Source organism: Prionailurus bengalensis, chromosome B1, assembly GCF_016509475.1.
Source record: "Prionailurus bengalensis isolate Pbe53 chromosome B1, Fcat_Pben_1.1_paternal_pri, whole genome shotgun sequence".
In the NCBI taxonomy this organism is placed as follows: Eukaryota; Metazoa; Chordata; class Mammalia; order Carnivora; family Felidae; genus Prionailurus; species Prionailurus bengalensis.
In genome coordinates this window covers 149829988-149857120 of record NC_057344.1, presented here as the reverse complement: position 1 = coordinate 149857120, position 27133 = coordinate 149829988, and the positions used below count along the sequence as shown (strand labels likewise).

Genomic DNA, 27133 nt, shown 5'->3' with positions numbered 1-27133 from the left:
AGGCTCTGAGCCATCAGCCCAGAGCCTGATGGGAGGCTCGAACTCACGGACCGAGAGATCGTGACCTGAGCTGAAGTCTGATGCTTAAGCGACTGAGCCACCCAGGTGCCCCAAGACAACATTGTTTAAATAGCAAATAACAATTCTTCTTCTCTTACTTTTGTTTTTGTTTTGTTTTACTGGCAAATATCACATTCTTTAGAAGTTTTAAAGAGTACAGAGCTTACATTCATTGCATTGTATATATAGGGCAGAAAGACCTCTAGAGCATAAATATTTCAAATTGGCTAAAGACATTCGAGCATAAATAATACTCATTGGGATTATTTATAGACATCTAGAAATCAGTCCAGTTCTTCCCAAAACTTATATTAGACTAAGGTAAATTCCAAAGTAGGCCATTTTTCAGAAAATAAAAGAAAATACAAAAGGTATAGTTATGCCTCCAAATGTATTTATTCTTTAGTTTTTTCTCCCAAGGTCTTCAAAGTCCATGCACAGTTATTAATGTGTATTTTATGCATTAATATGTATTTAAGCATATGCACATACTAAATATACTACTAAATGAAAAAAAAGTAGCCATAAATATAAAGAATTTGAACTGTCTATGTTTTTTGATATTTAACTACTTTTATTTTTTGGGGTTTTTTAAAAAATTTATATATTGTTTAATTTACATCCAAGTTAGTTAGCATATAGTGTAACAATGATTTCAGGAGTAGATTCCTTAATGTCCCTTACCCATTTAACCCCCCCCCCCAACCCCTCCGGCAACCTTCTGTTTGTTCTCTATATTTAAGAGTCTTTTATGTTTTGTCCCCTTCCCTGTTTTTATATTCTTTTTGCTTCCTTTCCCTTATGGTCATCTGTTTAGTATCTTAAACTCCTCATATGAGTAAAGTCATATGATATTTGTCCTTCTCTGGCTGACTAATTTCACTTAGCAGAATACCCTCTAGTTCCATCCGCGTAGTTGCAAATGGCAAGATTTCATTCTTTTTTATTGATGAGTAATATTACTTTGTATGTATATACCACATCTTATTTATCCATTCATCCATTGATGGACATTTTTGGTTATTTTTAACTCGACAATTCAAACTGTGTGTTCCTACATCATACACATAGATCATAGATTTGTAGTAATTTATAGGTTATATATTTGTGCAATATTTGTAAAAAAAAAAAGGAAGAAAAAGAAAGAAAACAAAAAAGACCATAGCCTGGACAATCTTGTTTTTATATGAACATTTCAATAATCATGTGAATCTAATCATGATCCTTCATATGATTCCTTCTCTACCAATCCAAAATTTGAAAAAAGTGAGGAACAATGAGAAGAAAGCTTTAACCTTAGATATATTAAGAAAACCCTTCTTAGATTTCAGTTCTTAACTTTAGAGTAGACCCTTTCATTTGCTGCTCATAGTGTATATCAAATTTCTCATTCAGTGCTACTGTAAAGTGATTCTTCCAGTCTCCTGCAATCCCTGCAACAAAAGAGAAAACATAGTAAATATGTTGTCCAGCCAGAATCATGACATTCTCTAACATTTATTATATTCATTAACACCTAATCAAATTTTATTCTTATAATATTCAATTATAAAAATAAATATATACCATAAATAGTATATATATATATATACACACACACACACACACACACACACATTTGAGCAAAGAAATATTTGTCCTGATTATTAAAAAACAAATAAAATCCAGCAAATTTCTTTCTCTGACTCTTCTCTCTTGTGCTACTTTACTTAATTTTTCTTCTACACTTTCCTCTGAAATGACGGTACTTCTAAGACGAGATCCACGTTTTACTGACTCCCAAGATATGAAATATCATCTTCAAACTAAAACTCAAATCCAGGCTTATGTCTCCATATCCAATTGCCTATCTGATATTGCCACTTGGATTCCATATAAGTGTCTCCAATTCAACTAGTTCAAAATTAAATGCATTTTCTTCCCACAAAACTGTGTTTTCTTTGTGTAATTTTCCATAACCCGGTTAATGACAACACTAGGTATCCAAGGCATAAATTTGTAAGTTGTCCCTCAACTAATTCTAATTCTATACTCTTATTCAGAATTTTTTCATATCCTTTGCTTCCTCTCAATTTTTGCTCCTGCTGATAGTTAAGCTTCTCAACATTTCCCAGCCTTGTGTTATTGCAAGTCTAGCAGGATCTTTTGTTTTCCATTACATCCAACCCTCCCCTGGGAGAAGGAGTATCTTAAATTAGTAGTTCCCTTGTCCCCTTAGCTCAAGGAGGTCTAAACTTTCATAATTAACCCAAAAATATAGAAAACATGTGTCCTGAGAATTGAGTAGGGTCTGAGGTTATAGCAGTATGCAGCCCTCTACAAGCATGACTACTATTTTAAGTCCATCATTTTATCTTAAAAATACACATGGACACTATGAAAAAGAAGACTGAGATTATCTGAGAACTAAACAATGAAAATATAATCCATTTGTTAACTCTCTTTTCAGGGGCTCTCTCTTGGTGCCAGTGGCGGGTTTGCTATTCCTATTATTTTAAAAATTCCTGACCCTCTCACTGAAAGTTTCCTTCAAAGAGCAAGATTTTCTCTATTCTGTTCTGCTTCATATATCAGCAAGACCGATGTCCCAATACTCTGCATATTCTATATGCCTTTGGATTTATAAACTGACCATATCTCATCAGATAATTCCTCCTCTCAATAGAATGTCACCTCATTGTATTTTGATATTTTTGGTTAAACAAAGCTGTATGTGCCACAAGTGTTTTGAAACTTAATCTTTTAAAACAACTTTAATAAGGTGAACTGATATACAAAGAACTATACACATTTATTGTGTACAATTTGATGAGTTTGTATATTTGCCACTTGGTCTTGAAAAATGTTTACCACTTCGTGAAGGTAAAGCTCATCGTTCCAGGCTTGTTTCCTCATCTCAAAGTGAGGTAACAAAGAAGTTTTCTTGAGTGTCTAGTTTGAATTTAAAGAGAATTAGAATTTTAAAATCATATACATTTATATAATGTACATGGCGCAGCACCAAGGCCCACAGACTTTATAAAGGATTGCTAGTAGGGTCTGGTATTAATGCTGGTACTAAGGTTGGGGTGGCTGCTAGCCTTTCTTAATATGCTGCAGATACTAAGTAATCAATAAGTAGTAGCAATTTAGTAGTAGCAGTAGTAGCAGCAGAAATACTAATGTTTTAATGCCTCTATAGAACTGGTAACTCAATACAAAAATCACTCAAATGTAAAACAGCTCTGAAGAAAACAAGCTGGGTCCACAGGCTAGAATAACTTCAACAGGTGTTTGCCGGTAACTATTTCAACTTGTGACTTCCTATAGCAATCGGGGCAAATTGCAGGACTAGCTCACCCTTTCTCATGAAGGGAGAAACTTTTTGGTTCATGATTTCTTCTGGTAGTGTTGTATAATTGGTAGATGGGTTGTTCTTCATCTCCTGGAATGAAGTATGTTGTATAATCTTGTCCACAAGCTCTTCTGATGGCTTCCTTCCCAGAAATTGTATCACTTTTATCACCTCTTTTCTGATATCCTAGAGAAAAAAAATATTTTGAAACTTTAATTACTAAAGTTAAATATATTGTTATTTGGGTTGAGAGAGAGAGAGAGAGAGAGGTAGAGAGAGAGAGAGAGAGAGAGAAAACCTCTTTTTCCCCACTGACATTGGCTTCAAATTAGGTTTCAAGTGAAAAAAAAAAAAAAAAACAAAACACTTCTTGGAGAAGTGGAATTTTTTCTAACTTCTCTAGGCATTATTATTTTATCCATAATGTAGATATAAAAGATGCTTCAAAGATTGTTAGAATCAACTAAATTAGCTCATGTTTATAAAATATTTTTTACAGTTCTTGATGTTTATTTAGTACATGCTCAATAACTATTATCTAACAGTATGAATATACACTCTCAAAGACTATAGTCTCACCTATAACAGATTAGCTTTTGGGCTAAAAATATGTACACAGTTTTCATTTTTCTCTAATTTATTGATGTACATACTGAGAAGCAAAGTAACCAAAAAGATTAAGAAAAATTATAAAAACTCAAATAAGATGGAACATCAGATGTATATGAACGAACCATAGCTATAAACATCCCCATTCCTATGTCACTCTTATAGTGTGCCCTACCATCCAGGAAAACCATCCAATGCAACTATTCGCAATACCAACTATAACGCTTATCTCTGGTGTATAGTTCCCTTTACAAAGAATGCAATTTTCAAATTCTCTGTTCTAAAAATTACAGCTTGCCTGTCAAGCTTCAGCTCAAGTATCACCTTCTTTGGGATAATTTCTTTGGACTAATCCAATTTGAGTGCGATAACCCTATTTTTGCTCCTATAAATTCCCATATAAGTCTTTATTCTCATAATTTTATTTACTTGTCTATCTTCTACCAAAAAGTTTGTATATCTATATATAATATTAATATATCTTATTCTCTTTCTACTTGATACATTGTAGAAACAAAGGAAAACTAACTTATTCATTCTTAGGCACCTTACTGATTCAAATTTGGAGGAGACTTCAACATGGTCATTATCAACCAAAATAGGGAATAAGTGAACATAGACCCTGGGGTGGGAAGGTTGAAATGGTTAGATTAGTTAATAAATTTTTTGTGTGTGAGTTTTAAATTTACTCTTTTCAATATTCTAGTTATAGAGCATAATATTAGGCAATATAATAAACTACATATCATGGTTGTTTCTCTTTTTCAAATTTGTTATACTGTTAAACTCTATAAAGAAATAACACTTCAGTTTCTAAAACATTATGTATGATTTTATTTTAAATTTGTTCTGATCAAAACAACTCTAGAATTTTTGCAACATGGATTTTAATAATTGTACAAAGATGTGAGCAAGAAACAATTATTGATTACTTTCTTGGTGCTAATAAAGAATGAGAGAAGAAAAGACATTTCTCTTAATAAAGAAACCCGGGATTTGTCTATTTTTGCAAAAATTATTTGTGTACATTTGTGCTTCAACCTACTACTCAATTTCTGGAATAGAATACTCAAAATTTCTAGAGTTCTTCCATTTGCAAGTTTTGAACTTCATTCATTCCACTTTCCATTTCCATAAACAACAAAAAACATCAACATAAAACCTGCCGTTCTAAAACTGATCTAATCAACCCTGTGCCTTACTTAATAGTTTTCAAACATACACATATTATCCACAGGCAATATATGATTTGGTTTTGCCCAATTGATGTGCATATTTGACGTTTACTCTTTTTCATTCTGATATCATACTTAATTGTAGGACAAGAGCATATATCATGATTCTTGAGCCTATGTATATTTGGGTTGTTTCCAATTTTTATAGTTATGGAGAATGCTGCTTTGAAGATTATTGCACATATAACCTAATGTACACAAACCAGAGTTTCTCAAGAGTATATACGTAGGCATTTGGGAGTGTTAAATCATGTTTGGTTGCCCTTCTTAGATCATGACAAATTGTTTCCCTAGTGTTTCTTATCTTCTGTATCTTCTTATACTTCTATCAGTAATATGGTACTTCTCAATGGTCCACATTAACTGACTTGTTAATTGTCAGTTTGGTGCGTGAAATGCCATCTCATAGTGACTTTTATTTTGTGTTATCCTGATTACTAATGAAGTTGAGAAAAAATACACTATGAGGAAATTTGAGATCATCATACTTTTGCATATTGCTGCTCTGACATTCTGTTTATTCTCTTCTTCTGGAAGTTTGAGTTGATAGATGTGGGATCGTATCACTATCCCACATATCTATCACTCTATTTTTAAAGTATTCTACTCATCTCATTGTAGTACATTCTATGTAATTTCCTCTGCTCCATTTCCACTTCACTAACTCACGATTTAGCCATGTTCTATCTGTTATATGAACCATCTCTTAATTTTTTAATTTTTAAAAATTATTTTAGAAATTCTATTTTGCTATTTTTTTTCAAATCTGCTGAGTCAATTTTAGTAACCTTTCTTTGTAAAATATTTTTCTTCTTTTATTTCTTTAAACATATTAAGAATAATTATTTTATAGGGTTTACCTGATAATTCCAACACCTATAGATTTGGAGGCAGTTGACACTTCTTGTTCATCGTGATTCCTTATGTGTTCATACCTGTGTGCGTGCGTGTGTGTGTGTGTGTGTGTGTGTGTGTGTGTGTGTGTCTGTGTTTGCTGTTGTTTTGTGAACTCAAGTTCTTTCAAATTTTATCTTTGGTAATTTTTTGAGCCTCGGTTTAAATATATTTATTCACAGAAAAGTTCTATTTAATAGCTTCAAATCTGTGTTTATGTATCTGAATTATTATAACTTTTGGAGATGCCTGAATCATCTATTTAAAGACATATTTTTGTATCTAGAGTCTTGTCAAGTGTTAATATTTTAGAAACTATTAAGTTGCCCATATGTTTTCTTTTTTAAAAGTGTTTAATTCCAGTTAGCTAACATACAGTGTTATATTAGTCTTAGGTGTACAATAGTCCATAGGTTTTCAATTTCTCACCTCCTTCATGTCTTCATAGAAGAGAAAAAGCACATGTGGATTCTTCCTCTTTTCCCACCAAGATTTTGCGTGTTTATACCAGGAACCATAAGGCACTAAAGTTAGACAGAAAAGCAATGTAAGGGCATAGTATCATCTCTATAAAGCTTGAAAATGAGTATGTAAACAATAGTAACCACAAATAAATATAAATAAATGATCATGGAATGAAAAATAGAGGTCAGTCACAGATCTTAAGCAAATTTCTCTGCAGCAAGAGAGGCAAAGTATGTTGAATAATCCATGTACAGAAATACATTCTAGACTTTCAACATTATGACATGGTTTATGACATGGTTTATGGTTAATTATCTGATTAACGATTCACAGCTTATAAGAGCATTTTTGAAATATGTGCGTGTGTGCGTGCGTGTGTATTTGTGTGTGTGTGTGAAATCAAGTTGTCAGTGAAGGGAGTTGAGTTAATGAAACTATTAATGATCTTATAATGAGAATTCAGTCTAGGTTGAAATTTACTATTCATAAAACTAGCTTTTACAATTAAAGCCGGTAACTATATAACTTTTTATTATATTACTAGCAGTTTATATGGTAGGGATGTTTTCTTAGGGACTCTTAGTGTTATTCTCATTTTTAAAAAGTTAGAAGACTTTTTAAATTTATTCTTGAGAGAGACAGAGAGACAGAGAGACAGAGAGACAGAGCACGAGCAAGGGGAGGGGCAGAGAGAGAGAGGGAGACACAGAATCTGAAGCAGGCTCCAGGCTCCTAGCCTAAAGTGGAGCTCCAACCCATGAACCGTGAGATCGTGACCTAAGCCAAAGTTGGATGGCCAACCAACTGAGCCACCCAGGCACCCCCAAAAAGTTAGAACATTTTGAAGATGATGTGATTTGCTCAAAAGTGGTCTCTCTTCCCTTTTCTTTTCTCATGCATATCCCAGTGTTTCACCCAATAAAAAGCTGACCAAATAATATAATGCTGTGTGAGTCAATGCTGTGTGAGACAAGACACTGCTTTGCATTGTCATTGTCCACCACTTCTGTCCTTTGACTCTACTGACAATTGTTCTTAACATAAAATATTGTATATATGTCTTCATATGTATATGTATATGTATATGTATATAATTGGATAATTGGATGATCTTTTCATCCAATTTGCAGAGGTACAACATTATCTTTCTCTGACTTACAATATGGGTTTTGACCATCTTTAGACATATGTTTAATTTGTGATGGTTTAGCATAAATTTTTCCAAAATACAGCAACAAACATAAAGTACATATATTCCACTTTTATTGAGTCAATATTACCTTCTATGGATATAAAGACATTATTACCTTTTTTTTTTTGCAATTATTACAACAGGATCAGAATGGTCTTCTTTAGAAAATACTAGACTCTCTTGAATCCTTTCTTCCTCAACTTTAAATAGTTGCTATAGTCTGGAGTTAATTAAAAGGTAAAATTTCCCATAATTTCTGCTCTAATAACTCTTGTATGGTTCTGAGAAATCTAGTTAAAACATTCAGACTGTACCCTGGATGAAAAGAAAAAGAACTTTGTAGATACTCAGATTTCTTCGTGAATGCTCCTCCAACAAAGCACTTGAAATTTTCCTTGGAAACAAATGGGCACTCTCCCTTTTCTATTTCCTTGCCCCCTTATTCAATAGAGTTGTAATGCTATGAGATACTTTTTCTAATAAAAAGAAATGATACAGAATTGGACAGTGAATCTCAGTCTTAGAGAGGAAAATGGCTACCTCCAACCTCCAAACACACTTTTATATATTTATTTTTAGGAACTGAACTGGAGTGTCCAGAGTCTGCATTTTCCATCCACATCTGGAAACACTGTGCTTGCTCTAAAGTTCAAAGTCTTCTAGAATTTGTTTTAATTAAGGATCAGAGAAGATAGCAGACCACAACAGACAACAAAAATATTTGCTCAGAGACGTCATTTGTCTTGTATCATTTACCTTGAAAGAATTCCAAGTAAAGAAGGTGTCTTACCTTGTCCATCCATGAATCTCTCCACAAACTCTTCAAAAGATCCAGGATCTGGATGGGCATTTACCATTAGAAAGAAATAATAATAGGAAACAGCGACATCTTTGGCGTTCCGGCAAAGATAGATCATCTAAAAGGATGACATTATAGATTACTTCACTTGATTTTTTTCAAACATAGTCTCATCAAGAAGCATTTATCTTTCCAACTACAAACATAATACATATTCATTGTAAAAAGTATATAAAATATATAAAATTATAAAGAAGAAAAATTCAATAACCTGAAGTGAAAGTATCTTTTTATTCAGTGCCTGTTCTCACTTTTCATTTGGTATGCCATTTTCACGTATAATAACTCATTTTAATGTCACAAATGCAGTCTTTCATGCAGTCTTGGAGGGAACAAACGTATTTAATGGGGGTCTATTTAAATGCACATTGATCACAGTGAAAATGTAATCTTCACTAACATCGTGTTGAGTTTCTGTACTACATGCAGAAGAAACACCAATCGGAAAGAGCAGTCAGGAAGCCTTGGTTAATTGCCAGTCTGGCACTAAAAAGTTCTATCATCTTGTGCAAAGCACCAGTTTTGTATATAAATTTTCTATCCAGTAAGCAAGTGAGTTGCGTCTGATCTTTACAGTCTTTTCTAGGTCCAGTACACAGTGCTGCAGGAAAAGATCTGCAAAAGGAAACTTCAGCATTCCTGTGGTCTCCACTTCTGCCCTCAGGAACCTGAGCCTTGCCATCAGGGAAGGCTGTTCATGACTCTCCACTGTTTACTGGATTTGATTGGCCTCACTAACTTTTCTTAACTCTTCAAGTTTCTACATTTGCAAACAATTTTAAAGATTTCTTGTAGTATATTCTAAGAAATATGGCTCTCATTTTTAAAGTCCTGCTATAAAAAACCTCCAATTACTGCAGAAAAAAGGTGAATTTTCTTTTCTTATGAAAGCTATCAATAGCCATATTGAACTTTTCCAATGTCATGTAACACTCTCCTTCTTGCGTTTTGCATACTAGCTGAATAGAACTCATTGCCACTGTATGCATGAATTTACTTCAGATCTTTACCCCTTGCATTTCTTCATGCTGTTCCCTCTGTCTTGAATATTCTCTACATCTCAAAATACTATCCATATTTTAAATCTTGGTTGCAGGTCTTCATGAGGCTTTTTATTTTCTCAGATAGGGGGTGGGGATAACAAAAGCAATCCCTCTTCCCCCTAAACTCCCATTTAGTTTATCTTATCTTCATTTTGACAGATACTATTCTATACCCCAAAGTTTTTGCCATGCATGCTATTCCTGTCTTGGAGGGAAATCTAGATCTTTCTAAAAGATAGGGCTTTGCCTGTATCACTCTCCAGACAAAGTTGCTAGTTTACCCACAATTCTCTTGGGATCATAATCCACTTTAAAATGCTATACTTGAAACACCCCTGTTCCTGTGATACTTCATACCTCTCACAACTAAAGCTTGTGGTGATTCCCTTGCTTTAACTGAAAATATGAACATCTGCCTCATTGTATTACTCTCCATTCCCAATCTTGTCATCATCCAGTGTAACTTTAGTATCTGTATGCATGAACCATCTAATTCACTCAGTTCTAGTATTCATTGATCATTTCCTTTAGTTTACCACAGCTAACCACTTTTATGACCAAATCACAAATAATGTCAGCACCCTAAAGGTTTCACTTCTGAAGACCTATGCTGGAACATCATGTTTTCTTCCAAGAAATTCCTACTCCTTCTTTCTTCCTTATCAGTTTTTCCCAATATATCTGTCCTGAAACAATTCCAAGGTCTGAAATTTATTTTCCTCAATGTTTCTTTTATGTGTCAGTTTGACCCCCTTTCCTCTCACTTTTTAAAATTCTCTTTTAGCTTCTGGTTCATCACTGTAAATACACTTTTACTCATAGTCCCAATCAATCTATCTTCTTGTCCCCCAGTGAATTACCTCAGAAATGCTCAGGACATGATTCTATCTAACTGTTTGATTGATGTCTGAGATGATAGCCAGTTTTGTGAATGCTAAATAGTTTAGTGAAGACTAAGACTATTGTAAATGGATTGTATCTATTTTCATTTGAGACTTGAAGGGGCCACAACCCATTCTCCAAAAGAAAAAGAGGTAACTTGGTCAAATCTCTTGAAAAAATGGTGATTGCACATCTCCCGAAAAATATATAAATGGTCTAATGAGAGAAACTTTATGTAATGAATGATGTCAGCAGGATGTACATGTTCCATCTAGGATTGCTTTTGATGAAAGTTAAACAACAAACAAGAAACTAGAACCTTCAGAATTTTGGACCATGGATCTCCAGAAAAATGTCAAACACACCAGCTATCATTAGAGTACAAAATAGAAATGTTTCCTGACTGTGATAAACCCCCAATTTTGTTATTACAACTGCGCATAGTACTTTGATATCTCATACTTGTAGCATATAGGGTTGTGGTATATCCCAAGGAAAGCTAGAAAGGTGTTGAGAAACAGCATCAATAATCCAAGACGTAATGTTTTAGGGTTATATATCATTCTCTGTAAAAACCAAAACTGATCACGTCAATCATCAACTCAAAATGTCTGTAACTCCTCATTACCACCAAATAGAGTCCAAACTTCCTAACTTAACTTCAGTGTCTGTTGTGATCAAGCCCTAGCTTATCTCCCTTCATTTATCCAGCCAATGTGTATAGTCAACCTAGCAACTGAAATGAACTTGTTTCAGATCATCATTAGGGTTGCCTCTGGGATTGTATAGACTAACTCCAATACATCTTTTAAATATCAGCTGAGATGTTACTTGTTCTTGAATACCTGCCTTACTGTAATATCTGGGCCAGAATTCTCTTACTTGACCTGTGACACCTACTGCATCGTCTGCTTATTTGTCCCTTTCCCCCAGTGGACCATGTGATCATGAAGACAAGGCTTGCACATGTATTATTAATCCTTACATTGCTGGCACGCAATAGATACTCAGTAAATAATTATTATATAATACTTGTCTGGTTTATCTTTTTCTAGTTTGCTTGAATGCCTCAACATGCCAAGTACAATAGTTTGCAAAAAGGAATACACTCAATACAATCATTAGTAACAAATACAAAAGTAGCTACCATTTACCAAATGTTTATAATATACTAGATACCGTGTTAAGCACTTAACAAGTATTATTTCACTTAATTCCTATAACAGCTCCACCAGGAAGATGCTATTATTATCCCCTTGCAGATGAATACCTTGGAGTGGCTTGGAGTTTACCTGTTTTTTTCCAAATAACCTCTAGAGTTGGAGTTGAAATATAGACTCTAACTACACTGACCTTAATCCATATTTATTAAATATCTGTAGGTTCCATGAAAGAACAAATAAATGTGTATAAGACACAAGATGTTACCTGACTTGATCATTGCAAAATTATTTTGAGTTGGATGACTTTTTTTTAATGTTTATTTATTTTTGAGAGAGAGAGCCTGTGCAAGGCAGAGGAGGGACAGAGAGAGAGGGAGACAGAGAATCTGAAATAGGCTCTGCACTGACAGCAGAAAGCCTGATGCGGGGCTCAAACTCATGAACTGTGAGATCATGATCTGAGCCAAAGTCAGATGCTTAACCGACTACAGCCACCCAGGTGCCCCGACTTGGATGAAGTTTTAAGAATACTAGACTCTGGTTACCTTACAGTTATTTTCCCAAAATGAGGCTGGAAGAATGTCAGCTGGCAGATGAGTCTTCACTATTCTAGGAGATGCCATCTGTTTTAATTGTTTTACTCCTGATTTTTAAAAAGTTAAAGGTTATATACAACTTCCAAAATTATAAATATTTATGTGGATTTTACAGATATTTTTAAAATAGAAGTAACTTTAAGATTCTATATTGTATTCATAGTAATAATACATACTCACTATGATAGAAGTTTACATAGAGGAAATTATAGAGAAAACAACAAGATAAGATACAATTTCACCATATTGGAAAAAATAAGTATTAATATTTTGGTGAGCAGCCTTCCATATAAATGCAGTTGACCTTTGAACAACATGTGTTTGAACTTCCCAGGTCCACTTATATATGAATTCTTTTACAGTACAATACTATAAACGTAATTTCTCTTACTTATGCTTTTGTTAGTAACATTTGCTTTTCTCTAGCTTACTTTATTGTAAAAATACAATATATTAATACATGTATAACATACAAAATATGTGTTAATCGACTGTTTAAATTATTGGCAAGGTTTCTGATCCAATAGTGGCCATTAGTAGTTAAATCTGGGGGGAGTCAAAGTTATATGCAGATTTTTTTATTGTGTGAGGGGTGATCATCCCTAACCTCAGCATTGTACAAGGGTCAACTGTATATCTCTATGCCCAGTCTCAGAGCCATCTAAATACCACACATGCAGACAGAATTTTTAGTATCTTCTAACTGATTTTTCTTTAACATATTATATCGAAACTACAAGGAACATAGGCCAACCTAATTTTTTTAATGATTTCATAGTGTTATTGTATCACATTAAGCTATTCCTTTTTTTGATTAACGCTTAAGTTGTTTCTAATTTTTCACAATATTTAAAGAACCTCTGATGAATATCATTTTGGATATATCCTTGAAAATTTACATATATTTTTCTAATGTTTAAAGTATTATCACATTCAGCCATATAGGGATAAATGCTTACATATTACTAGACTCTACTGAAGGCATGTAAAAGCTATCCTTATTTACTCTATATCAGACAAATGCTATACCATAAACTCTGTCAAGATTTAAATTTAAATTTATGTACTCTCCATGTAGAGGACATCGTACTAATTGTCACTCTTGCTTCCTCTCTCTTTTCTTGCACCTGCTATAGCCACACTTTAAAATATATGTAAACAGCTTTAAACATCTACTTAAATATTACCATTCATCAGCTCTTCTCTTCTGCACTCCAAGAAAGGTATTCGATTAAAAATGACATCTTCTTTGCATTTTTCCACATCACCCTCATTGCAGATCATGTATACAATTTCACTAACCCAGGTTGTACCTGTAAAAATTAGACAAACCTTAGTGTCTCACTGACAATGCAGGGCTGATGATGCAGGTAGTGGATTTATAGCTGGATAAAGTAGGAAGGTACCAGTGCAATATTATTTGAAAGATAGAACAGCCACAGAACTTGGGGCATCTGGGTGACTCCATCTGTAAGCATCTGACTCTTGATTTCAGCTCAGATCATGATCTCACGGTTTGTGAGATTGAGGCCCATGTCTGGCCCTGTGCTTGGGATTCTCTCTCTTCCTCTCTCTGCCCACCCTGCTTGTACTCTCTCTCTCAAAATAAATAAACTTAAAAAAAAGAAGCATTAAAAAAAAGAATTGCCACAGAATTCAAGAAATATTTCTTCTAATACTTACTGTTGTAAGACCCAAAAATAGTCTCAAGAAATAAGGATGTATATTGTAGGAAGACACGCCTATGGTAGGAGTCCAAATTTGTCCATGATTAATTGGGACATTATGCAAGCTGATAACAATTTGGGATTTAAATTTTTACATCTAAAAAGTAGGGAGGCTTGATTTATCAAAATATTCCTGCAGGGAAAGCATTGTATTTAAACATTATCAGGAAAAACAAAGAAGAATAAGACAGTTCCTCACCTCTAGGACAAGTTAACAAAAAATACGCTTAAGGCAAATAAAGTCATACAAGGGAAAATAATACACAACTGAATGCTGAGCTTAATTCAAAGAAAGAAAAGATGACTATTGGAGTATGGAGAAAGAAAGCTTTCAGGTAAGTTTTGAAGAATGGACTAAATGCAGGTGGGCTAGAAGGAAGAACTGAAAGAATTGAAGAAGCCAGAGAGCATACTCTCAGAGTCTCCCACATCCACATATGTGCTATTCGTTCAGCCTGGAACCCTCTTCTATGAGCTAAACTTCTCATGTCTTTGCTTTGCTCATTCTAAGAAGCCTCTGAAAGGCTCCAAGTGAGGTGCTCCTTCTATATGTTGTCGCAATACCCTACTGGACTTCCTTCACCCAAAGCGGTTTCATACTGTATTGTATCTGCCACTTTATTTATATTTACCATCGGATTATAAACACTGAGAGGGTAGAGATTAGGTGTGTTTTGTTCACCATTATATCTCCAGTGGCTAATATCACACTTGTCACATAGCAGGAACTCAATAAATATTTGCTAAATGAATAAATGAGAAAACAGAAAAGGAAAACTCATGCAAAGAAATAGTGAAGAGGCAGGCCAGTGAGAATAATCAGTCCCTACATTTTTTGGAATAATGTGAGTAAGGAGGTGTCATTCATTCATTCATTCATTCATTCATTGTTTTCAACATATATATTGAGTACAAGGTTGTCACTATGCTAAATGCTAAGAATACACAATTAAATAAGATATGGTCACTATGCTGATGTTACAGGAAGATTTAGACTACCTTTTCTGTCTAATAGATATTTGTAAATACTGTGCCAAAATACAAAACGTTAATTTTGAAAAAAGAAAAAAAAGTAAAGAGACTTGAATAACAGAAGATACACTGAAGCACGCTTTAGCCACAAACTTTACTGATAGCTTCTTTGCCTCAACCTGAGTCCCCGTTCAGAGGATACAGAAAAGAATAGATCGAATCCTTGCCTTCTAGTGCTGAGATGTGCTTTTGAGAGTTGCAAACAATGCTTGATAATTACAACACTTCTTTTTTCTTAAGATGCTGTAATACAGATGGGTACAGGAATTCAAAGGACTGCAAAGGAGGAACATTTAACTCAGTGTGCTGCTGCTGATGTGATGTTTCAACAAGAAATGCCCTCAAGACAACATGAGAATTGAACTTAGCCTCAACACATTATTGGCATTAGTTCACTGGTTTTGTGAGTCAGAGACTGGTTCTACCAAACAGAGCTGTCTTTTTTTTTTTTTCAATCAAAGGTCACATACTTAAGAATAATATAGTGGTGAAGAAAAGAATTGGAAATAGATTATAAAGCCTAAATTGAAGAAGAGATAGGTGGGGAGGAGGCTGCCAAGGCAAGCAGACAGCAAGCATAAAATTCCTTGTAGTTCATACTAAAGAGTTTGAGCTTTTGATAAGTTTTAGAACGGCAATGTTGTACACTGAGCAAGAGAGTAAGATTATCAGGATTGTGTTTTGGAAGAATTCCTCTGGTGGAAGGGTAAAATAACAATGGAGTGAGAGATATTTAGTGCTTAACATATGTAAATGTTTAAATGTAGCAACCAGAGAAGTCTGGATCAGATCTTCCTAATTTCTAAAGATCTATGGCTGTAAAACTCCAGAACTATGAGCTAATTTCAGGAAAACAAAAAAAAAGATGTTGCTTAAAAAAGGAGTTTGGGGGATAGCCTTAAAGAAAAAGAGCTTTAGCTGAAAAAGAATTTTTTAAAAATTTGCAAAAATTGCTTATACTTTGTTTATGTGATGACAATAATGGCATTAGAAAAACACAGTTGGTAGTTTAAATTTTTAGTTATGATTCTATATTCATCCATTTATATTACATAATTTTCTAAAGTGGCCAACCATACCTATCTCTCAATGTGCTACTCAGGTTATAGGTACAGATTGTGCTCTTAGAATACAGTTATGATATTCCACTTTTTCTATGTCTAAACTACTGTATCTTTCACATGAAAAATGAGTATGGTAGAAGTGAACAGCTTAATATTTACTATTCAAGGTGGGTTTGTCATTTCTAGGTGAAAAGAGAATGACATTGACATACTAAGGAGACTTACCAGATTTAGGATAGGTGGCAATGACAATGTCATCTGGTCTTGCCTGGAATGTCTCCACATCATCCCAATGTTTTATAAAATCTTTATACATTAGAATTCCATGGATTTTGCCAAAGTATTCACAATAGTCAGAAGATTTGGAAGAATCCATCAGAAAGCGGTACACTAAAAGAAAAAAAATGTATGTTTTCCACTTTATATATACTTTAAAATATTTTAACATTAATAATAGCTCTAATTGAGGTTCTATTGGGTGTCTAGCATTTCTTAGCTATTGAGCATTTAAGGTAAAAAGCATATTGAAGGAGTATATAATATAGTCTTGGTGCTTTAAGAATCTCTACTATTAAGAAGGTAAGTCTAACATATAAAAAGAGTAAGAAAGTACAAGGCACTATAAAGTGTTTAACTACATTAAAATTATATTTATATACAATATTTGACATAGAAAATTCCATGATGAAGGATAACACAAGAACACTCTATTTCTGTACAAACTGATGGGGTATATAAAGAGATGAATATACTCAAAAATACAACAATATTTTGGTAGATAATCACTCTGATTAAATATGTATACATTAAATAACAATAAAGATTGATGGTAACATTCGATAGCTATTGCCATATAGCTTTCTTAGCTCCTGAATATGTTTTATTTAATAAAAAAATTCAAATGCTCAACAAGTGTATATAAAAGAAAATAAAATGAATGAAACTGTAATGGATATTTCTAAGACATGGATTCCTGAGGGAATAGAAGATTCCTCTGGGAACTCTCACATTACTTTTAATTTTCTCTTTCACTTGATTAGTAAAGTAGTGGATATTCCCATTGAATGACTTGTCTGAAACTTAAGGGTAAACAAGATGGTTATCACAGATAATTCATTTCCTGATTCCATGACAACCCATTTTGTGTTCAGGGTTGGTCATAGAATTTTTAATTAAGCAAACTTTCCTTCATTGACTCAACTTCTTCTACTATCTTTTCTTCTCCATTCTGTTTGTGATATAGCATCTCAACAAATTCGTCCGTCTTTGATATTAGCCACTCTAGATCTCCTTTTTATTCATCTGTGTGAACCAGACTAATGCAAATCCACCATGATGATGTCTCTGTGACCTGAAGCCTTCTTGAGCACATCACCTCCTACCCTTAAGTATACCCTTGGGGCAAAATGTCCTTGATCCACTCTGGAGACATGACTATGACACACACTGATTCTTAAACATTCTCCTCTTGGATGGTCCCCTAGCAGTGCTCCCAGCCTGTAGCGTTACAAAAGCAAATCTTAAGGGAGGTGGGGTTACAGAGAGCTACTTCTCTTGTGCGGCCCAACATACTCTTTTGTCCGTAAGTCCTCTTAATAAGCCATTTCTTTTTTTTTCAATATATGAAGTTCATTGTGAAATTGGTTTCCATACAACACCCAGTGCTCATCCCAAAAGGTGCCCTCCTCAATACCCATCACCCACCCTTCCCTCCCTCCCACCCCCCATCAACCCTCAGTTTGTTCTCAGTTTTGAAGAGTCTCTTATGGTTCGGCTTACTTCCACTCTAACCTCTTTTTTTTTTTCTTCCCCTCCCCCATGGGTTTCTGTTAAGTTTCTCAGGATCCACATAAGAGTGAAACCATATGGTATCTGTCTTTCTCTGTATGGCTTTAATAAGCCATTTCTTGTCAAGCTGGACTTGGCCTTTTTCTTTGGTTTTATAGTTCCTTCAGTCTTTGGAAGTCATTTTGCATATACCTCCCTCTCATGAATCACTCTTGCTAAAAGCTGCCTGATACACTTATACATTTGTAACTGCTATGGCTTTTATTGTCTTTTTCAGAGAGCTTGTAGTATAACAGGAGCCTTCTGGAGGTAGCAGTTCTTTTAGTCACTCAATGTGTTTCCTTCAATATAGAGAATCCCAATTCATGAGAGATGCATTATAAAGAGAAAACGAGGGTCACCTGGGTGGCTCAGTCTGCTAAGTGTCTGACTCTTGATTTCAGATCAGGTCTTGATCTCATGGTTTGTGAGTTCGAGCCCCACATTTGTCTCAGTGCTGACAGTGCAGAGCCTGCTTGGGATTCCCTCTCTGCCTCCCCCTCACCCCGCTTTCTTTCTCTCTTTCTCAAATAAACAAATAAACTTAAGAAAAAAATAAAGAGAAAAATGAAATTGCAATTACCATGATAAATGGATTCACCTAAAATAAGAAATACCTGATGGTAAACTTTTAGTAAGAGAAGTCTTACAAACCAAATCAAATGAATAGACCATTGACTTCTAAAGGCTATTTCCAGTCATGTTTTCCCCACTATATTTGTAGCCTGCACATTACAGATGGAGACTTTCAGATGTTGCCTCCTAACTCCCAATCACTAGCACCTGGCACTAATTCCGTGGATTCAGTCCCTGTGATTTCCCTCATTTTTTTCCTTTGCACTCACTGCTGTCCTTCAGAACCTATCCAACTATTGATTGAATATGAAACTGGCTTTCCAACTGGCTTTCCTATAAAAAGTGAAAATCTCTTCTTTCTACAACCACCAGTAAAAGGAAATGGATATTCTTTACTAGGCATTTACTTTGTGCCAGATATGAAAAGTTTTATTTTAAAATCTTATTTATATGTCATAAAATTACATCAAAATTACATCATTACATCATTACATCATTAATTAGGTTAAGTCTGTCCTGCATCAGACTCCTTGAAGACAGAAACCATATTTTTCTTACGCAAGGAAGGGCAAAAGTGCACATTTTTATGTATACATGTAAATGTGCATATTTATTTATTTATTTATTTATTTATTTTGTCAGAGAGAGACAGAGAGCAAGCAAGCAACCTGGGGGAGAAGCAGAGAGAGGTGAGAGAGAATCCCAAGCAGGCTCCACACTGTGAGCATGGAGCTCCATATGAATCTCAATCCCACAAACCATGAGATCATGACCTGACTCAAAATCAAAAGTCAGATGCTTAACAGAGTGAGACACTCTCAGGCACCTGAAATAACCTTATTTTTGATACATAATTGGTGAAAAAAATTAAACAACATGAAGAAAATGAAAGTGCCTTCTTTATCCAAACTAAAGAGATAATCGCTCCTAATACCACGATATTTATGCTTCCAAATATTTAATTTTTTTTTCAACGTTTTTATTTATTTTTGGGACAGAGAGAGACAGAGCATGAACGGGGGAGGGGCATAGAGAGAGGGAAACAGAGAATCGGAAACAGGCTCCAGGCTCGGAGCCATCAGCCCAGAGCCTGACGCGGGGCTCGAACTCACCGACCGCGAGATCAGGACCTGGCTGAAGTCGGACGCTTAACCGACTGCGCCACCCAGGCGCCCCTATGCTTCCAAATATTTAAGTGTATATAAAACCTATACACTTATGTACCTAATTTAATTTGTATTATTATTATTTTTTTAATGTTTATTTTTGAGAGAGAGAGAGACAGAGTGTGAGTGGAGTAGGGGTAGATGGAGAGGGAGACACAGAATTCAAAGTAGGTTCCAGGCTCTGAGCTATCAGCGCAGAGCCTGATGAGGGGCTTGAACTCACGAATCTCAAGATTATGACCTGAGTCAAAGTTGGACGCTTAACTGACTGAGCCACTCAGGCACCCCTAATTTGTATTATATTTTACATTCATTTTGTACTCTATTCTTTCACTATATAATGTGAGCATTTTGCTGTTAATATATAAATTCTGTTTTTATTCTTATAAATTATACATAGACGTCCATAGTATGGGTGTAATATAGAAAATAATTCTTTTTTTTAAATGTTTTTTAAGGTTTATTTATTTTTGAGACACAGGGAGAGAGAGCACGAGTGCGGGAGGGGCAGAGAGAGAGAGAGGGAGACACAGAATCCGAAACAGGCTCCAGGCTCCCAGCTGCCAGCACAGAGCCCGATGCGGGGCTGGAACCCATGAACTGTGAGGTCATGATCTGAGCCAAGTTGGACACTTAACCGACTGAGCCACCCAGGCACCCCGAAAATAATTATTTAATGATGGAAATTCTTGTTTTTCCCAACTTTTTTTAGATATAAGTAGCACTCTAATGAATGTCTCTATGTTTTTCACAATTATCTTCACAGTGACAATGGAATTGCCAAAATAAAAGGTATATTGTTAAATATTTTTTAATCACTAAAATTATACCAATTTGCACACTATATGAAATTGCTTATATTCTCACGTGCTCACCAGTATTTGCAAATTATTTGTTGTAATCTTTCACAATTGAAAATATATGTTTTTAAAACTGTGTTTCAGGGGCGCCTGGGTGGCGCAGTCGGTTAAGGGTCCGACTTCAGCCAGGTCACGATCTCGCGGTCCGGGAGTTCGAGCCCCGCGTGGGGCTCTGGGCTGATGGCTCGGAGCCTGGAGACTGTTTCCGATTCTGTGTCTCCCTCTCTCTCTGCCCCTCCCCTATTCAAGCTCTGTCTCTCTCTGTCCCAAAAATAAATAAACGTTGAAAAAAAAAATAAAAAAAAATAAATAAATAAAACTGTGTTTCAGAGATATTTTATAACTTTTTGTTTTCATCTTTTATAAATTTATTGGTTATTTTAATTATTTTGATCCATTTTGTCTATCCAGGCTGTTACTTTTTCCTAACTGATTTTTTACCTAGTAATTTACTGTTGATTTTATATTGAAAGTATGGCTTATTTTTCTGTTTTATATGCCAGTAATATTTAAACTCTTTTAATAGTGTTGTATAGAAGTTTATTGCTCATAAAATCAAATGTGTCAAATTTTTGCCTTATGTTTGATATGGTGGCGTAAATATTTCAATGTGTTCATATAATGAGAAATACATGTGTTAAAAGTTTATATATTCATTTTAATTTAGATGATTAATATGTACATAACAAAGAATAGAATATAATTTTAAGAGTGTGGGCCCTAAAGTAGACCACACTGCTTATTTTTTTAATTGTTTTTTAAACTTTATTTATTTATTTTTTTAAAGCAACAGAGTATGAGTGTGAGCAGGGGAGGAACAGAAAGAGAGGGAGAGAGAGAATCCCAAACAGGTTCCATGCTGTCAGAGCAGAGCCCAGTGTGGGGTTCAAACTCACTAACTATGAGATCATGACCTTAGCCAAAATCAAGAGTCAGATGCTTAATGGACTGAGCCACCCAGTTGCCCTTAGACCACCTCATTTAAATCCTTGCTGTGCTATTTGAAATTATATAATCTTGGCAAATTATTTCACCTCAACTGAAGTATAAAGTCCCATTATAAATGCTTAATAAGCATGAGTCCGTATTGTTATTGTGTCAAATCCATACTATAATAGAGCGTAGAGAGCAAGATGGAGTCTGTCATGTCACGTAAGAGCCTGTGTCAAGCAATGACAGAAGCGGTTAAGGGTACTGCAGCCCAGCCAAGATACGGCCTGGACCAGCATCAGCTGACACCCAGAACTGATAACAAACAGAAGCAGAGGAGGTCTGCAGGGGGCCCAAGACCCTTTCAAAAGGGGAGGATTTTTGCAACAAACTGTCAGACTCTTCAGACATGACCCTTCTATGTCTGACCACTTAAAAAAGTCAGCTGCCTCTGAGGGCTCTGCCTGACTGATTTCTGAACAGAACTGAGGTCCTTTACTGCTTGAACATAATAGGCAATACGTGTTGGATGCTGACCTGGACTTGACCGAAGCTCAGCTTTGAAGCTTTGACTGATTTTGCGTTTGGTTCATTAACTGACTTCCCACACCCTTCTGTTGCCTTGTTGGTTGTGTAGTGTGTCTTCTATTCTTCTCTGTGTGCTGTGTAAGAAACCAAGCTTAATAATATGGTGAAATGACATTCAGTTTGGAATCCTGAACCTGCTTTATGATTATGATTAACTTTGCCTTATGATTCAATAAAGCTGACAATGTGGAAAGACACAACTTGCATGTGTGCCTTCACAGCCGGCTCATGACAAGGAGCCAGACACTTATGACCTTCTAAGTTAGAAACAGTACACATTACGTGGTAATCTCTCCTTTCAAATCAGGGAAAATATGTGTTGTCAAAATTCCCAAGAATATACTTCGGAAATATAAAATTATCTGGCAAAACTGATGATCAGTTATCTGTTTTCTCACTGGGGAGAGTAAAATCTGTAAATATCCAATGTGACTTTTATACAATGTGACTTCTAGGTGTTTACTCCACTAAAGTTCTTTGGGACAACCCAGTATAGCATTTACTTCATTTCGGCCTCAGATTACACACCAGAAGAGAGACAAAATGAAAATTTTTTCAATTGTTGTTTCTGACTCAAGAATGGCTTAATGTATGTTTTGGAAACCACAGAATAACACTAGTCCTGCATGTTCTTACTTAAAAGGGAAAAAAGTTCCAGTTCCTATTGGCAAACTCAACTCTTTCGTAGACCTCTCTCTCAAGTATGTTAGATGTAATCTCACCAGAATTATGACATTTTGATTAAAAACCAGTTTTGTTAATAAATCACCTTGTTCCTTAAACCTTCTTTGTTGTCAGAAAATAGAAATCTTTCACTAGAAGAGATGTGTATAAAGGTGTTGCTTGCCCAACCTACTGATTTGTTTATTAATGTGAACAACTTTCTCGGTATTCTGCCAAGTTTGCAAAAATTGGCTTACAGTCAATTGGGAGTAGCTGATATATCATTCGGCACTTGGCTGACTTCTAGCTGCCCCTTCATGGTCAATTTTGGTCTCAGGGTTAAGTGAAGAGGCATATAATAATATCTATTTTCTTGTTAACTTCTTTTGGTAAATTATCTCTTATCACAATGTATGGACTTACCCTCTAGATGATCTCTTCTCTCTTAAAAATGTATTTCAGTTAGAAATTGTCAATTTTATTTTCTAACTCAGTATAAAGATTATTGTGGTCTAGAAACACCAACAAAAAATTGTTAAAACTGTGATTTATAAATTCAGTTGAATTCAGAAAGAATTTTTCTTTTTTTTCCTCTTTTTTCTTCTTTCTTCTTGTTTTCTTTCTCCCTTTTTCTATCCTCCCCTCTTCCATCCCTTAATCTGACTCTCATTCAGCAAATAATCTCTGTGAGTGCCTACCTCATTTCCAGACACAGTGTTAAGTGCTGAGCAAACTGTGGGCAGTGCAGATGTATAGGGCTTGCTCAATCCTCATCATCTTCTGCTTACTTGGATTTGGGTAAAATGGCCAAAAGCAGAGAATATCCTTTTCTCCATCAATCTACCCCAGCCTCAGCACCATGTCACAAAGCAGATGCTGAAAAATACTTGTTAAATTTAATTGCTAGATCAAATCTCTCTGGGCTTTCCAATTTTAATTAAGGACTCTTAGATAAAATAGGTACTATGCTGCCAAAATCTACCTGTCAACTATTTACTAAGGACTTGGATATATGCTGTATTTTTTCTGACGTATCTCACCTAAAAGTAATGATAATATTTACAAGGCCCATGGTACTATGAGACTGGTTCTGACATATTTCACAGAAGTGATCACCAGACTAGAAGTCACTCTTCATTTTAACTGTTTCTACTCTGCTTGCTCTGTTTCCTTATTAATGAAATGGATAACATGTCCAGCATTCAGGACTTACAAGGTAACTATGATATTGTAGTTTTGTGTTAAAATTATTTAAACAGAAAAGCATTATGTAATGCAAGATTTATTTTTAATGACAAACAAGGGACTTAAAAAGGCTTTAACATGCTTTACATTATAAAGTAACTAAAGTATTAATATAGACTTTATTCTGTCTATATTTCCTTTTTTAACAGTTTTGTGATATATAATTTGCCCCTAAACTTTTTATATCTAAAATGTTAATATTAATATAGGTAATAAAAATAAAAATACAACCTGTCCAGATGATCCTGGGAAGGAAACTGGATGGTCCAATTTAGTTTTGTTTAAACTCCACTCAGGTTTTAGGCTGCCAAAAAAGATGAGAACCACTTATGCATTTGGGATGTTTCCGGTAAGCTTTTATTCTCCATGCCAGAGAAGGAGGCGGAGATAAATTTGGTGGGTTGGTCTTCTGGAGTCTGTGATTCACTGGAGTATCACAAATACATATACATACCAGCTGATGCACTTAGCCAGAGTCATTCTCATTCATACAGAGATGTTAAAAAGCCTCTGCTGTTATTTTTCATTTTTGGCTCACAATCAAATTCCTAAATTTGCCAATAGCAATCGGTGGGTGGGGGAGAGGGAGGGAGAGGAAGTGACTGGGAAAATGAAGGAGAAAGGGTTTGGAGAAAAAAATATATGAGAACTTGAAAGGGGGGTCCTTTATTTACTCACTGGCAAATAATAAAATGAGGTTGACCTTCAAAAAAGTAAACTTCCTAGAGGAGTGAGAGAAGAAAAAGAGAAGGAAAAGACAGGAGGGCAGTGAGGACCCTGGATCGGGAGACCCAGCTTCGTTTCCTGAGAACTGTTTAAGAAGGCTTTGTAGTACCTGGTTGCGTTCTAACAAGCCAACTGGAAAACACATCCTGCTTAAGGTCTTTGCCTTTTGGGGCGCCTGGGTGGCGCAGTCGGTTAAGCGTCCAACTTCAGCCAGGTCACGATCTCGCGGCCCGTGAGTTTGAGCCCCGCGTCTGGCTCTGGGCTGATGGCTCAGAGCCTGGAGCCTGTTTCCGATTCTGTGTCTCCCTCTCTCTCTGCCCATCCCCCGTTCATGCTCTGTCTCTCTCTGTCCCAAAAATAAATAAACGTTGAAAAAAAAAATAAAAAAAAAATAAAAAGAGATCTTTGCCTTTAACTCTGAAGCAGCCCTGAAAACAGATGACAGCTAAGGAAAGAATGTAGACATTACTCACTTTTGAGCTATTATTTTAAAATTCTCTTTACTCCCAAACACACACTTAACGTATACTGTGGAATTTCCACGTAAAGTTAATCATTAATCTCAATGCAATTTAGATAAGAGAATGCAAAAAATAAAAGGTCAAAGGTTTGTGCAGCCCAAGAACCCTTCACCTTTCTTCTTTGCACCTCTCCGCACCTGCTTTGTCTTCAGTTGAGGAGATTCTTCCTTGCTCCTGCCCCTCTACCCTCACCAATACCTTCAAACCAATTAGTTTCAAACCTGATTACTTCTCATTTGTCTCTTGATTTTAATGAGATGGCATATCCTCTGAAAGGCCTTCCGTGACTCTTGCAGAACTGAATATGCTTTAGAGTCACCTTCAAACCCTATACTGTCCTCCGTAACACTTTCTCCACTGTGCTGAAATTAAACTTTATTTGTCCTGCTTCCTTATTAGCACATAACTGATTTAGACACAAGGTTTTCACTATGTCTGGCATTCAGCAGGCTATGCATTGAATACATATTAACTGAATGAAAGTGGCTAATGTGTGCAAGGGACATAACAAGCTAAGAAAACCATAGTCCTTAGTTATAGACGGCATTCATACCTAGCCCTACCAAAGCTAAAAAAGAACAGATGAGTGGTTTCTGAGAAATGAGGCTTTTCATGATAAAAAATCAAGGTACAGCAGGAATAATCAGAGACTCAAATTTAGATTTTATATTACTTGGTTTTGTGTAGTTGGTCATTTTATTTTTTTGTATTTTTTGAGTTAGATAAAATGTATGTGTTAAAACATTTAATTATTAAATATACAAATTTAATATAGACTATAATTTTTAACCTTGTAGCATAGTTTAATTTTTTAATTATTTTTGTTTAAGTTTATTTATTTATTTTGAGAGAGAGAGGGAGAGAGAGAGACAGAGAGAGAGAGAGAGAGCATGAACAGGGCAAGGGCAGAGAACGAAGGAGAGAAAAAATCCCAAGCAGGCTCTGTGCTGTCAGCACAGAGACTAACACAGGGCTCCATCTCATGAACCGTAAGATCATGACCTGAACCGGAATCAAGAGTTGGGCACTAAACTAACTGAGCCACCCAGGTGCCCCTATTATTTTTTAATGATAAAGATCTGTGAGACTTCCTTTATTCTTTGCCAAAAATAATCTTTTATTCAAAAAGTCAAGATACAAATACAAGGTAACCAGAATAGGTTTAACTTTCATGCTCTCTCTCTTATCTTTCACTTGTAAACGAGTGGTTGCAGGGATGTTCAAATGCTTCTAGTCATGTGATATTGGCAAACTCTAAAGGCCAAAACAGACTGAAGCCTTAGAAAATCTTGTAAATAAAAAGAAAACAGAAAGGACATAAATAAATAAAATCACAAATTAAAGAGGAGAGATCATAAACAATACCACAAAATATAAACAATTATAAGAGAATGTTGTTATGAAAAATTATATGCCAACAAATTGGGCAATCTGGAAGAAATGGAAAAATTCCTAGAAACATACAAACTACTAAAATTAAAACAGGAAGAAACAGAAAATTTGAGCAGACCCATAATGAGCAAAAAAAATTGAATCAGTAATCAAAAATCTCCCAACAAACAAAAGTCCAGGGCCAGATGACTTCCCAGGGGAATTTGACCAAACATTTGAAAGAGTTAATACTTATTCTTCTGAAATTTTTCCAAAAAAAAAAAAAAAAAGAAATAGAAAGAAAACTTCCAAACTCATTCTAATACTCATTCTACAAATCATTACCTGGATTCCAAAACCAGACAAAGACCCCACTAGAAAAGGAGAATTATAGGCTTATATCCCTGATGAATATGGATGCAAAAATTCTCAATAAGGTACCAGCAAATTGAATCCAACAGTACAATAAAAAGAATTATTCACCACTATCAAGTGAGATTTATTC

General features: G+C 35.1%; 1 protein-coding gene across 2 annotated transcripts; it reads right to left on the bottom strand.

The window, feature by feature from the left end:
* Window positions 1-1088: 1088 nt before the first annotated feature.
* On the bottom strand, window positions 1089-24374 carry SULT1E1 (sulfotransferase family 1E member 1). Of its 2 annotated transcripts, XM_043572533.1 has the most exons (9): window positions 24242-24374; window positions 22052-22176; window positions 16381-16545; window positions 13520-13645; window positions 12282-12379; window positions 8580-8706; window positions 6562-6656; window positions 3400-3580; window positions 1089-1493 (listed from the first exon to the last, which is right to left on the bottom strand). In XM_043572533.1, the coding sequence occupies exons 3-9, from the start codon at window positions 16529-16531 to the stop codon at window positions 1381-1383; spliced, it is 891 nt and encodes a 296-aa protein (XP_043428468.1). In that variant the 5' UTR covers window positions 16532-16545; window positions 22052-22176; window positions 24242-24374; the 3' UTR covers window positions 1089-1380. The 2 variants fall into 2 exon arrangements, with proteins under 2 accessions (XP_043428468.1, XP_043428469.1); XM_043572534.1 differs by lacking the exon at window positions 22052-22176 and having other exon boundaries at window positions 24242-24361.
* Window positions 24375-27133: the final 2759 nt, after the last annotated feature.

What these genes read in the sequence shown, in the direction of transcription:
- SULT1E1 (XM_043572533.1), bottom strand. Translation starts at nt 16,531, where the DNA reads ATGGATTCTTCCAAATCTTCTGACTATTGTGAATACTTTGGCAAAATC. An exon ending in AAGAGAAGAGCTGATGAATG is followed by an intron (nt 12,380 to 13,519) that starts GTAATATTTAAG and finishes TTTAAAAATCAG; the next exon opens with GAGTAAAACAATTAAAACAG. An exon ending in TTTGGGAAAATAACTGTAAG is followed by an intron (nt 8,707 to 12,281) that starts GTAACCAGAGTC and finishes TCATCCTTTTAG; the next exon opens with ATGATCTATCTTTGCCGGAA.